Here is a 14,139-nt window from a genome sequence, read left to right as displayed (position 1 = left end):
TTTCCCTCTCCTAACAGCAAGGAAACCTAAAGATGTATCTGTATTCAGATTCTGGTGGGAAAAATTTGAAATAATGCAAAAGAGCCATTCTTCTAAAATATCGATCTGAAATCAAACCACTCGACAAATGGACCTGTAATTCTTGTCCTGCAGCATATTTGAAAATGGGAGATCTTTACTACTATGGCCACCAAAACCAGTCACAAGACCTTGAGTTGTCTGTGCAGATGTACGCCCAAGCAGCGCTGGATGGAGACTCACAGGTAAATAGCGACAGAAATGAGCTCCTGGTGGTGCTCATTCCTGAGGTTGCAAATCCACTTCTCATTCATTTTCATGAGCCCCTCACAACCTCTCTGAGGCCACTAATCAGCATGGCAAACCTTTATCAAGCACTTACTATGTTTCCCACGCCATTCTCATAACAATCTTGTGGGAATGGGGGTCAGTGGACCTATTTTATAGTAAAGAATGCCAAGATTGTGACAAGGTGAAAAGATGCTCAAGGCTAAACAACCAGGTAATAGATGAAGCAGTTAGAGCCTAAACCCAGGTCTCCTGACTCCAAAGCCAGGAGTCTTTCTATCAGATTCCATCAAACTAACTCCCCCAGGTAGAAACTCAAGCAACTGCAAGTGGTCAAAATGGGAAGGAGTTTACTTGGATAGCTGAGTCAGTGCTTTAGTGATAGGACTTTATTCTCAGTGACCTTTTTTTTCAGGAGAGGGGGGACTTCTTATTTTGGAATATTTCTAAGAGTTATAGAAAGGTCACATAACCATAATACCAGTATCAAACTAAGAAATTAGTGTTGACTCAGTACCAGTAACTATACGGCAGAAGTTATTTGGATCTCACTACTTTTTCCACTGATGTTACTTTTGCGTTCCAAGATCCCACACTGCATTTAGTTGTCATATTTCTCTAGAGTTCTTCCAACTGGGACCATTCCTATCTTTGTTTGTCTCTCATCACCTTGGTACATTTGAAGGTTGCTGGTCCGAAATTTTGTAGAATGCCCCTTGATTTGTGTCTGTCTCTTGTCTCATGAATGTAGAGTTTATGCACTGGGGCAAAGATAGCCCAGAAGTGATGTGTCCTTCCCAGTGTATCATATGAGGCATGCATGATGTCTTATTACTGGGGAGGTCGATCTCGTTCACTCAATGAAGGCGGTTTCTGCTGGGTTTCTTCCCTGCAATGTTAATATTTTTTTCTCTTTCTAATTCATAGATATTTGGGGAAGGGACTTTGCGACTACACAAATATTCTATTTCTCCTCAAACTTCTGCCCACTGATTTTAGTATCCTTCAGTAAATCTTGCCTGCAACAATGTTCAGGCAACCAACTGTGGTGCGCTAATGATAATATTTGCTAATCAAAATGCTCCTGTAAGGACCTAAGGCCATTTCATGGTGGAAGTTAGAATAGCTGTTACTGTCTTATGCCACCGATTTCCGGTGTTGTGATTTGTGATCTGATCACACAGCAAAAGTTGGAAACCTTTCCTGTCTCAGTCTCTTTTTCTGGACCATGCCACTCAGCTTTTGAGATCTTAGTTTCTAAGTTCCCTGACCAAGGACTGAATCTGGGCCCTTGGCAGTAACGGTGCAGAGCCCCAGCTACTGGACTGCCAGAGAATCCCCATCTCCGTCTTTCTTTTTTTTTTTTTAAAGGAGGTGCTATGTTCCTTTTACCCATATCTCTGTCACTTCACAGTTATTTGAACATAGAAAGTCACTCAAGTACTGAGTCTTGATTTTCTCATTTGTGAACTAGGGATAATAATTGCATCCAAATCATAGGTTGCAAAGATAAATGAGATGCTAGATGTAACGTGCCGAGCCCGTCTCTGAGTACGCTCAGTGGACATGATCTAGCCTATATTATTATTATTTCTTCTGGAATAAAATAAATTCTGCTGCTAAAAGGATTTGCTCGAGAGCCAAACTCCCCTAAATGACATCTGTTTTTACTCAAAAGCAGTCCTGGACCTAATTTTTTTTTTTTTTTCCATTTCTGAGTTTTTATTTTTCAAAAGATAATGTTATAAAAACATTAAAGAATAATTTTTAAAGAGAATAATATTGAAGAATGCACCCACAATTCCATGTCAGGGGGCTTTATTCCTTTGGTCTTTTTTTTTCTATCAATTCCTTGAGTTTTCATGCCTTTCTGAGTCCTGGCCACAGGCCAGTGGGTCTCTGTAATGGTAACTAGAGCACATGGGCCACTTGAAAAATCTGCTCCTTCTCACATATTGCAGGAATATGTGCATCCTATTGCCTAATCTCTGTAATTATTACTCTTAACTACTGCCCCGTATTCTGTTAAGCTGATAGAATGTAATTTATTAAGTTTTATCTTTTCATGGACATTTATTATATCTTGTTCACTAATTTATTGATTGATTTGACAGATGTTTATGTAGTCGTGCCGTGTCTTAGACACTGCTTAGTGGTGGGGGCACAACATTAAAAAATAGACAATATTTTTGTCTACTAAGGAAGTCTATTAAGGAAGATGTGAAGGTCATTTCCTATTGTGTTGGAATTATAGTAAGTACTACAATGAACGTGTTCGTATTTCTACCTTTTACCTCCATTTGATTAATTTCTTTATAATCTGAGAAATGGTATTACTAAGTCAAACAGTCTAAATTGTTTTATGGCTCATAATAATAGTATATTGCCGATTTGCTTTCTGAAGTTGTTTCCCAATCAATATATCACCAAGCAGTACTTAAGTATAAGAGGATAACGGAAATCACATCAGCGCTGGATATTTTCATGGCTTAATTTTGCTGATTGAATAATACAAGTTGATCCTTATTGTTTTCAATTGTCTGTATTTGACCACTGCTAGGGAGGGACCCTTTTACATATACTTATGTATGATAATTTATTTACTCTTCATATTTTCTCATGTGAATTCTCTGTTCTTACTCTTTGTCTGCTTATCTATTGGAGTTGTGGTATTTTTCAATTTCAAGTATAATTATTTCTTTATACATTTGGCCAATAGATAATGAATTTTAAGCTATTACATTGCATATAAATATTTCCCTAGTCCGTTTTCTCATTTATTTTAACCATGTTGTTTTTCCATTGTTCAAAGACTTTAAAATTTTATAAAGTCATTTTATTCTTTTCTGCTAATACCTCATTTTAAGAGGACCTTTCTTTCAAAAAGTGAAGAAATAGTCTGTTTTCTGCTTGTGTGTGTGTGTGTAAAGTTTAAAGATGCCTTATACCTCTAACTATCAAGAAATTATTTGTCAGCACAGTGGAGCTTCAGATTTGGGACTGTGAGTCCTGTCCGCTTGCATTTGGATCCCCTTCCCAGCTGTGTGACATAGGGCAAATTCCTTAACCTCTCTGTGCCTCAGCTTCCTAGTAACAGTAATATACAGGGTAATAGCACCTATCTTGATTTGTTGTTATGAGGATTGAGTTAATATACATAAAACAGAACCAAGCCTCCTATACAACAGCACTCAGAAAATGCTGGCTCTGTTATTTTTATCATGATCATCACTTAGCACGCTTGTGAGACTCCTGCTGTTTACAAACCAAGGGTTGGTGATTTTTATTTAGAATCAACTAAATGAAAGAGAAGGGAGGATATAAGTCATTAAAGTATGACTTAATTCTTTGAAGGGCGACAACTCTTTGGAATCTGTAAAGCCCTAATGATAAGTAATGCATCACTGTGTATTTCTTGGGCTGGCCACGTGCTCAGCTCCTGCTGGATGGTGCATCTCCTCCAGGTACTGTAATAGCTGTCATTCTTTATGAAGCATCTCAACCATCAGGCTCTTAACTGTGCAATTTTATTGCACCTGCACAGCATAATATGGTAGTCCCTACCTCTGTGGGTCAAGAAGAAGATGTTTAATAAGGGAGAGGTAGGGAAGCATGCCAGAGTAGAGGATTTGTGCCAAGAGGAATCAGAAGAGGAGATTTTCCTCACTAGCCTACGAAAGATGAGTCAAACACTCATACATGACTCTGTGCATCAGAGACCCTCTCCACTTGGAACATCAGCCGTGAGCAGCGCCCACAGCCACAGCTTGCTCCATTTCTGACATGCCGATGGTGACTCAGGGTAGTAATGTAATGATGCACATTGCCTTTGACTCGGTGTTCTGGTTTTGTTGATAACTCAAAGGCATGTTTTCCAGAAAGTTCTGCCTTGAGAGAGTGAGCAGGAGGACAGATTGCCCTGGTTGACTGGCTTCTGAGCAGATGGGACACTGCAGCCTCTGAAAGCCTCCTGGTTCTCCTGCAAATAAGTTTCTCAGATGTATATATTTAGGGAAACAATTTATCAATGAAGATGACAAAGCCATCTGGCTCTAAAGACTGAGGAAAAATCCAGAGGTTGTAAAAGTTTATATTCTGAGGAGTGTATGTCTAAGGTTTATTATAAGGAAAGAATGAGTTTGGTTTGTGGCTTGTTTTCAGGGATTTTTTAACCTGGCACTGCTAATAGAGGAAGGTGCTAAAATCCCACATCATATTCTGGATTTCTTGGAAATTGACCCAACAATCCATTCTAATAACATCTCCATTCTCCGGGAACTGTACGAAAGGTGAGTTCAGAGCCTCTTCAGTACTGTGACGGCTGGAGGAATCCAAGTGGGTAGTGTTTGCTTTTTGGCTAAAGTTATCCTTATTCTTATTTTCTAAAGTATTAGTGTTAGTTGCTCAGTTGTGTCCAACTCTTTGCGACCCTATGGGCTGTAGCCCACCAGACTCCTCTGTCCATGGAATTCTCCAGGCAAGAATGCTGGAGTGGGTAGCCATTCCCTTCTCCAGAGGATCTTCCTGACCTAGGAATCAAACCCTAGTCTCCTGCATTGCAGGCAGATTCTTTATTGACTGAGCCACAAGGGAAAAGCCCCTTATTTTCTAATGTCAGTGGTTATAGAGGGCCCAGGATTTGCTTCAATTAGAGAACACACAGCTGGACCCAAACTTAATTCCCCTTTCTAGTATCTGAGGACTGAGATACAGAATGTGCTTGATCTGAAGTTAAAATGCTGACCCAGGTTTTCCATGAGAGTGGAAAACATAGTGTCCAATTAGATGATGCTCTTCTGCAGATAGAGAGGTATCCCTGTGTCTGGACTTTGGACACTCAGACAAAAGTGTTGCTTGGCAGTCTACATGCTGCAAGGTCTTCCTTGAAATGTCTTTTTATAAATGATAAGACTGACCTTTTCTGAGATTGTTGCTTGGGTGTCTAGTATTTCCAGGTAGGCTCAGACTCCTCAGAACTGCTTTATTTCTTTTTCCCCTCATCTTACGTGTGCTCATTTGACCCAAAACAGAAGGACATGGGTTTGAGGATCTGCAAATATTGGCAATGCTACCAACGTCTTCCAACACTGTCAGGATGCCCTGTGCTGTTTGTCTGCAGGTGCTGGAGCCATAGCAATGAGGAGTCCTTCAGCCCCTGCTCCCTGGCCTGGCTTTACCTTAACCTCCGGCTGATCTGGGGCGCTGTCCTGCACTCTGCAGTGGTAAGAAGCCATCTCCCCCAGCCCTGCCCTCGTGGTCCCCTCCTTCTCTCAATCATCTGACATCTGCTTCGGATGTTTGCAGATCTACTTCCTGGGAACCTTCCTGCTGTCCGTATTGATCGCCTGGACTGTGCAATATTTCCAGTCTGTCTCAGGTAAAGATTTACAAAAAGCTGGGCCCATATATAAAAAAGTAGTGATTCTTTTTCCCTAAGAGAAAAATGACACTTTCCCCCCTTGGCCATGCTGTTGCCTTTTGTTAGGAGGGTCATTCAGGAAGTGATGGTTACCCCTAGGGCTATATGGTAATCTCTGGCTGATGCAAGTCTCCAAGCACTGTTATAGTTTTCAAAATAAGCAAGGATTTAAAAAACAAAAAAATAAGGTGCTTAAGAAATTGAACAAAAATGTCTACTCCCATTGCAAATATACCTGCTATCAAAGAAACTATGGATTTCCCAGGTGGCACAGTGGTAAAGAATCCACCCACCAACGCAGGAGATGTGGGTTCAGTCCCTGAGTCAGGAAGATCTCCTGGAGGAGGAAATGGCACCCCACTCCAGTATTCTTGCTTGGAATATTCCAGGGGCAGAGGAGCCTGGTGGGCTATAATCCCGGGAGTCACAGCGTCAGACAAGACTGAGCAACTGGGCGCACGTGCACACACATCAAAACTATCCTTTGTGTGTCTTAAAACCCAGTTCCAAGGCTCCCTCTGGCACAGGGTCCTCCTGTGCATCCCAGTCAAGCATGCGGGATGATAAAAAAGCTCTTGTGATGAATAGCATACCCAGTCACTTAGATTCAGAGGGAGGGGCCGAGAGGGTAATGGAGCCAGCGTTTTGTCTAGTGCGGCTTCCACTAGTCAATAGTTCTTTTCTGAACTAGGGTGGGGCAGTCCTTCTAGGTGGGTTTAGAGTCCAGGCTTATCGCCTCATTAGCTGTGTGACTTATGGACAGTTATTCACCTTCCCGATCCTCTAATTTCTCATCAATAAAATAAAGTTACAGCAGTAGCTACTTCTCAGGGCTGTTAGGAGGGCTCAGTGAAAAAATACTCATGGCACTAAAATGACAACTGTAGTTCAATGTTAGATGTTATGTTTGAAAGTGAAAGTGAAGTCGCTCAGTCGTGTCTGACTCTTTGCCACCCGTGGACTCTAGCCCACCAAGCTCCTCTGTCCATGGGATTCTCCAGGCAAGAATACTGGAGTGGGTTGCCATTTCCTTCTCCAAGATGTTATGTTTATTTGAGATATAAAACCCTCTTGGTAAAGTTCGCTGTTGTGTCTGTCTTTCCTATGAACCATAGGCTGAGTCAGAGGAAGGCCTTGGTCTCATCATTTATGATCTCACACTTAGTAGGTGCTCAAATTTGCGAACCCTCTCAGTGGAGAATTCCAATTCCCCACCACCTGGGAAGCTACACCAGGACCGAATTATGCACAAAGACCAACAGGGACATTTACAGATGGATACATTAGGACTGGACGTGGCGTTTGAGCATCGGCATAGCCGTTGTTTGTGTAGCAAATAATGAAAAGCAAAAGGAGTGCATTTCAGCACATATTCGATGGTGAGATGGGAAGTCACTCTTCTGAGAGGCTAATACAGAGTCATTTTCCCTGATTACCTGAGGAGGTTAATAAGGAACCATCAAAAACCCTTCCAGGTTTGATGCCCTGTAGCATGCTGGCTGATAAATTTTCCTCATGCAAATTCTGTCCCGTCCTAAATTTGTTGCCAGGTAGAGCACATTTATTTTGCATCTTGTCAGTGTTTTCCATTTCAAATTATCTTTGTCATTTTTACTCTGTAGAAATATTGTTATGATTATTACAAATGCAATTCTGTTAGAGGAGCTGAAAATTGTCTTTATGATTTTATGCCAGCTGGTCGCCATGAAAATTCATGGGCTGGTAGAATGGCTTTTATCAGAAGTCGTCTTTTTTTCCTTTCTCCATAGCGTCATTATCAGTCCCTCCACATTCCACTCCCTGTCCCTCCTGCCTTTTGATATGTTTTCCCCTTCTTATGTATCCTTTGCTCTTTCATTCTCTTTTTTTCTTCACTTTTTTCAAACTCTTTCACTTGCTCCTTTATATATACATACCGCTTTCCTTTGGTGAGCACTGGAGAAGTCTGAATAAATTTAATTCTATGCCCTTCATTTTACAGATGGTAAAATGGGGGCTACAGGAATGACGTGGTTTGCCCAAAATCACAAAATAAAATCCAAGAAAGGATGTAGGGCAGCTGACACCTGAGCTTTTTCACACTCACAACACTTTACAGCAGGGGCTACCATCTGTCTCTGACCCATTGTCATCTTACATAAGACGTATTTTTTAACACATTTTCTGGTACCCTGAAATGAAGGACAAGTAACCTGCCTATATACTTATTTTTTAAAAAATACTGTAAACAGCGATATAAAGAAGAAATAAAAAAGAAAGCAATTATAATAAAATAACACATATTTCAACATGTATATCCTAGTCCCGTGCTTCTTAATTCCAATGTGCATAGAGATCAGGCATGGATCTGGTTAAATATAGATTCTAGGTCAGTCAGTCTGGAGGTGGCCTCTGAGATCCTGCATTTCGCATAGGGTTTCAGGTTGCATCCACAGAGCTATTCTATGGATCATACTTGGAGTCACAAGGGCCTAGAAGTAAAAAAAAAAAAAAAAAAACCTCTAGGTATTTCCAAAACATGCCCCCACAGGGGTACCTACCAGCTCTGTTAGGACTAACCTTGAATTAAAATATGTAGTAAATTATTTCCATATTTTTAAAGTCTTCAACATAAGTGCAGATTTGTCCCTAGTTTTGAAATAAGAAGGTACTCCGTCAGTGATTGGGCGATGGGGCAAGGGGGGATTGGAGCACAGAGAAGAAGAGAAGCCCTGCAGAGGGGTCCTGAGAGGGCAAAGTTTCTGCCCCAGGCACCTCCTGGATGAGCCAAGGTCCATGAGCCACCCCACGAATGGGATGGGTGTAGTAGGCGCAGGCGGTAGCCCTGACCATGGTGCAGCTGGTGTAGGAATGCAGCCCGGATGCTGACTCCCAGAGTCCAGAGGGACGGGATTTGTTGCGCTCAGAGCCCCCCTGAAGGTGGGTGGGAGGATTGTGCCATAAGTTAGGGATCTTTGTCATTTTGTGATTTGCATGTTTTACTGCCAGTTGTTTTTAAAAACTAATGATTTATGGCCAGACCTTTAAATTGAACTGTCCATCCATTTTGCGTTCAGCTCCAGCTACCTTCATTTTCCTGAGTTTATTCGCTTTGTGATATATAGTCAGCATTTCACTGTGTTTGCCACATTAAAATGTCCTGCATTCAGAAGGCTAGCGGTGCGGCACAGTAGCTGACAGCACAGGCTGCTGAGATTCCGGCCTGTTGCTAGTTGTGTGACCTTTGGCAAGGGAGGGACCCTTTCTGTTCCTCGGTTTCCCATTCTCTAAAACAGCAGAAGACCATCTTATTTACAAAGCAGAAATAGAGACACAGACATAGAGAATAAACATACTGATACCAAGGGGGGACGGGGTGGGGGGGGAGAATGGGATGTACTGGGAGATTGGGACTGACGTATACGCTATTGGTACTAAGGATAAAAAAGATAACCAATGAGAACCTACTGTATAGCTCAGGGGACTCTACTCAGTGCTCTGTGGGGACCTAAATGAGAAGAAAATCCAAAAAAGAGGGGATATATGTATTTATATAGCTGATTCACTTTGCTGTACCATAGAAACTAACACAACATTGTAACGCAACTATACTCCAAAAAAAATTTTTTTTAAGAAAAGAAACAAAAATAAATAAAACAGCAAAAATAGTAGTACACCTACCTCGTATTGTAGTTGAGAAAGCCAAATGAAAGAACATAGGGTTCTTTAGGACTCAAGAAATGTTAGCTGGTAGCTTCCTAAGGAGTAATGGTCTCCGGGACATTTTCCTTTCAATTAAAGCATGCTGACACCAGGTAATTCCTACACTTAAAGAGCATGTTTACCTCAGTCAGTATCACAATACTTCCAGAATCTAGCATGCTTTTCTTTCCTGTTAGGCTCTTTCTAAGACATAAAACTCGTTTTCAAAAACCAACTGAACAAAGATACCACTCAGATGATCACCAGTCTGATAGCAGAATACACAGTGATCCGGGCCTATAGCATCCTTCCGGGTCCTTCAGCTTTGCAGCTTCTGAGTCATCAATGAGTCCCAAAGCTGATCACCATTAGCCTTTCTTCCCCCAACTCTTCCTTTCTCAGATTGCTGCATGGCAAGATGAGAATTCCACTGAGCTATACCCTCAGCCAGGCTCAGCCTCTTTCTCACACTCCAAAAACCTCCTTTCCCCACCTCATTGCATCTCTAAAGTACTTTTCCTCTTCCCTCCCTGTCACAGATGCCAAGCATAATTGCCTTAATAGACTCGGGCTTTGGGGGGAAAAAAATCCCAAAGTGTGTCTGGGAGCATCTCAATTTCTCTTGTCACAAATCTCCCCTAAGACCAAAAAAAGTGTGGAGCCTGGCTGCCTAGTAGAAAGTAAAAGGGAGAATAGAGGGAGACAATGCAATGACCAGTTCAGAGAAAGTCCTGCCTGCCTCGGATTCGTGTAAACTTTATGTCTAAACATAACACACAGGAGAGAGCAAGATCTGTAGAACTACTGGCTCCGGGCATGACACAGGGTCACCTTTGCAACCAATGTCAGCCAATTCAAAACATTCATAATTTAAGCCAACTCATCTTAATTTAGGGGTCTTTTAAAAAGAATAAGATGATACGAACAAGATTAATTAAACCTTTTCCTACTCTTTCCCTGTCCTCTACATTTCCAGCTAATGAGGTTTCTTCTAAAATTACAGTAAAATGTCACAAAGTGGTGCTCATGAAAAAAGCAGTAGCTTTAAAGTCAGAGTGATTTAATGGTGAGATTTTACTTTTCTCCTATCTCATTACCCTTGGTGCCCTACTGGTATCTTTACTCATGAGAAATGTTTAAATGACATGGATTTTCTACATGGGCTGGGCCCTGCTGGAGCCAGAGGCTCAAATGAGGTAGATTTAATCTTCAGATTTTCAGAGTTTCCCTCCCTCACCTCCTTACCCGCACCTACCTCCCCTGTCTTTGTAAATATTCAATTATCTCCCAATTCACCCAATATATTCTCTACTATTCTTCCTTTCTTTGTGCTCACATCTGGTGAGCTAGCAAGCAGATATTTTTCCTACAATGGTCCATGACAGAGGTTGGCGAACTTTTTCTGAAAAGGGCCAGATAATAAACACTTGGACCTTTGAGGGCCATCTCTGTCACAGCTATTCAACTTTCATTACAGTTCGAAAGCATTCATTGACAATACTGGAAAACAAATGATGAGGCTGGTCTTCAATAAAATGCTACTCATATGATGATTTAAATTTCATATACTTCTCACATATCACAAAATAGTACTCTTGATTTTTATTCAACCATTTCTAAATGCAAAAACCATTCTTGGATTGCAAACTATACAAAAACAGGCAGCAAGTCACATTAGGTCCATGGACTGCAGTCTGCCAACCCAGGGCCAACTCTTGATTTTTCTCACTAATGAACAGGGAATGGTCCCCCGAGCAGCAAATAATCCAAAAATCACTTCTATTTGGCTCTGGAATGCACTCTGCAATTTTTTAAGCAGCATGCTGGTTTTCCTGGTTACCTTGATTCTAGTCCGGTAATCAAATTAGAATGGATTCCAGGTGAGTGGAGACAAAGAGGCCATTCTAAAATTGTGACCCACTATGGGGGACAGGGCTTGTCCAATGATTGCAAACTCCTGATGAAAATGGAAGAGTTCTCACATGGATAATAGCAAATATACTGCTGAAACACTGAGCATTTTTATTACGTTCTAACAAGATTTCAGTGGTGGCAATGCTAATTATGCATTCTTTCTACATTTACACATCGGCACTTTTTTGTTTTAATCAGAAAACTGATTGCTGATTTATCTTGTTACCATGGTGATTTAAACATTTCCCTGAGCTTGAAATGGAAAAATAGGTGACTTAGTACTTCATTAACTTCCTCAGAGAATCATCAGAAGGATAAATCTTTGGGCCTGAGAAGGTTTTGGACACCATGTGATCCAAGCCCCTCAACTTACAGATGAGGAAACTGAGGCCTATGCAATTCAAGCATCATCTTAGGACTGAAATGTCTGCCATTCAGTATCTACCCCAAAGTTGCCTACTAGTGATTGATAAATGTGATTTGCCTAGAACAGGTCTCCTGACTCCAACAAATGGTCTTTCTACCGAGTCACTGGGTCTCACAGTCCCTGCCATGCATGGTTAGGTCACCTGCCAGAGTGAGTGTCATCATTACATAACACCTGGGCACCACCCCCCACCCCACACCACCATCACCACTGTGTTCTTTCAGAACAATCTCTGGATTCACAAAGTCTTCTGTAGATACTGGAGGGGGCTCCTTGAAGAATTCCTTTACATATTCAAAAAGGTCAGAGGCTTTGGAGCCCATTCCTGATTTATCTTGGAATAGCCTCTCAGAGGTGGAAATCTTGAAGAGTTTATCTAGAAGTCAGATGATCAACATCTGGTGGCATCTTCTGCAAGTTGGTACATTTCAAGATGGACATTTGGGAACCTTTAAAAAACGGACTCAAGGACTGCAGAACTTAAGAGCACTGCTTAAAGGGAAACTAGCAATTGTTCCCACAAAGCATGGCCACTGTACTAGCCATATGTCATGCTACCCCCATTTGACAGAGAAACTGCAGCTCAGAGAGGTTAAGTAACTTGCCCAAGATCGCTCAGCAACTGGGAACTGGCAGGACCATGTGACTTCTCGGTTTTCTGGCTTCAAATTTTAGCTATTTTCATAAGCTCCTGGGGTCTAAAAGTGAGCCATAAGCATCCCAGAAATAAATGCTTTCATCAGTCCTGCCAGCCAGGCCCCAGAAACTGATAAATCAACACATTACCATGGTTAGCCAGGTCACTAGTAGTAATAGCTAACATCTAATGAGTATGTAGACAAACCAAACACTGTTTTAAAAATGGAATATACATTAATTCATTTAATCCTTATGACAATAAGGTATAGATATTCTTATTTTGCCCATTTTTTAAGAGGCAGAAAGAGAGTGGGTAACTTGTCCAAGGTTACATCACCGATTAAAGGCAGGGCAGCCAGGTCCCAGAGCCCAGTTTTATGGATGGATCAGGGTATATCTCCGCCTCAGTGCCTAATGCAGGTGTGTCAGCCTTAGCACTTGTGATATTTGGAGCTGAATCACTCCTTGTTGATGGGAGCGGGGGAGGCTGGCATAGGCATTTTATGATGCTTAGCAGCATCCCTGGCTTCTACCTACTAAATGCAAGTAGCACCTCACCCTCCAGTTGTGACAACCAAGAATGTCTACTGACGTTGCCAACTGTCTCCTGGAAATCAAAATTACCCCCACTTGAAAACTATTGACATAAAGTATAAAACTTTATAAGCCTCCCTAATCTTTATGGTTGTCCAAGCTTCTTACTAAAGGTAGAATGATACATAATTAAGCCTGGTAATTATGTTTCCAAAGCTTATATACATGGACTTAAATAAGTCAATTTAAATCAAATTTGGTATATCATCCAAATGGAATCAGAATATGAATGAAACCAACACTTTTCTGATTGATTGTTATAATCCATAGCTTGCATTGCATCAACACCAAGTGGAAAAAAAAAAAAAAAGAGAGATCTGACCGTAGAAAACATAGACCAAGAGTTGTCTCTCCCTTCCGTCCTTCCTTCCGTCCCTCCACCTTCTTCCCTTTCTTTTCCTCTTTTTCTTTCTTTCTTAATATTTACCTGGAATTCGCAGCATAATTTTAAGACTTAGACTCCCAGAGATCTTTGTATATATATTCCAATTGCCATTTTATAGGAGGAAACACCAAAGTTCAAAGAACCTAGATAATGGGTCCAAAGTTGCTCATCTGTTTGTAGTATCAAGGACACTAGATGAGCAGCATCTCTTCTGGCTTGCTAGAGTCCAGGTGTGGTTGTGTGTCCCATATATACTGTTTTGAGGATTCAGCATGTGTTGTGCACGTGTCTCTGCAGCCAGCAGTTCCCACCTGACAGCAGCCCTGGCCTCCGCCAACCCTACGGACCCCCCTGCAAGTCCAGCTGTGACTCCAACGGCAGATGCCTCCGCTCAGGACCAGCCCACCGTCACCAACAGTCCAGAGCCACGTGGGTGAACTGTGCGATCCAGGTCTCTCCAGATGAGAGAGAATCCTTTCAGCAACTGGTATTGGAGAGCTGTGGCTGGGGCATTATACACCTTAAATGTCTTCTCAACTGGATGCAAATTTTGCACTTGGTGTCTTTTTTTTTTTTTTTAATTAAAGAAATACCCAGAGCAGACAGTGGTTATACCAAAGGTTATCAAACAAATACAAGGAGCATCCTAATCACAGAGATGTGTTGGGAAGGTTAACTGGGTTATTCTGGATGTCCATGCCTAATGATTGTGTGTACAGGGAGTCAGAGTTTGCCTTGTGGTGTATCCAGATCCTTATACACTGAGGTGCATTT

General features: G+C 41.5%; 1 protein-coding gene across 1 annotated transcript in view; it reads left to right on the top strand.

Moving 5' to 3' along the window:
- The window catches only part of SEL1L3 (SEL1L family member 3), a 108,678-nt gene extending 94,876 nt beyond the window's left edge, over positions 1 to 13,802 (top strand). Inside the window, exons 20-24 of the mRNA XM_068975552.1 lie at positions 154 to 263; positions 4,468 to 4,595; positions 5,426 to 5,528; positions 5,611 to 5,683; positions 13,663 to 13,802. Coding sequence (XP_068831653.1) covers positions 154 to 263; positions 4,468 to 4,595; positions 5,426 to 5,528; positions 5,611 to 5,683; positions 13,663 to 13,802 — 554 coding nt within the window. The remainder of the gene's footprint in view (positions 1 to 153; positions 264 to 4,467; positions 4,596 to 5,425; positions 5,529 to 5,610; positions 5,684 to 13,662) is intronic.
- The last annotated feature ends 337 nt before the right edge of the window (positions 13,803 to 14,139 follow it).

Source organism: Capricornis sumatraensis, chromosome 7, assembly GCF_032405125.1.
Source record: "Capricornis sumatraensis isolate serow.1 chromosome 7, serow.2, whole genome shotgun sequence".
Classification (NCBI taxonomy): domain Eukaryota; kingdom Metazoa; phylum Chordata; class Mammalia; order Artiodactyla; family Bovidae; genus Capricornis; species Capricornis sumatraensis.
The sequence above is the reverse complement of the archived record's forward strand: the minus strand, read 5'-3'. Positions and strand labels throughout refer to the sequence as shown.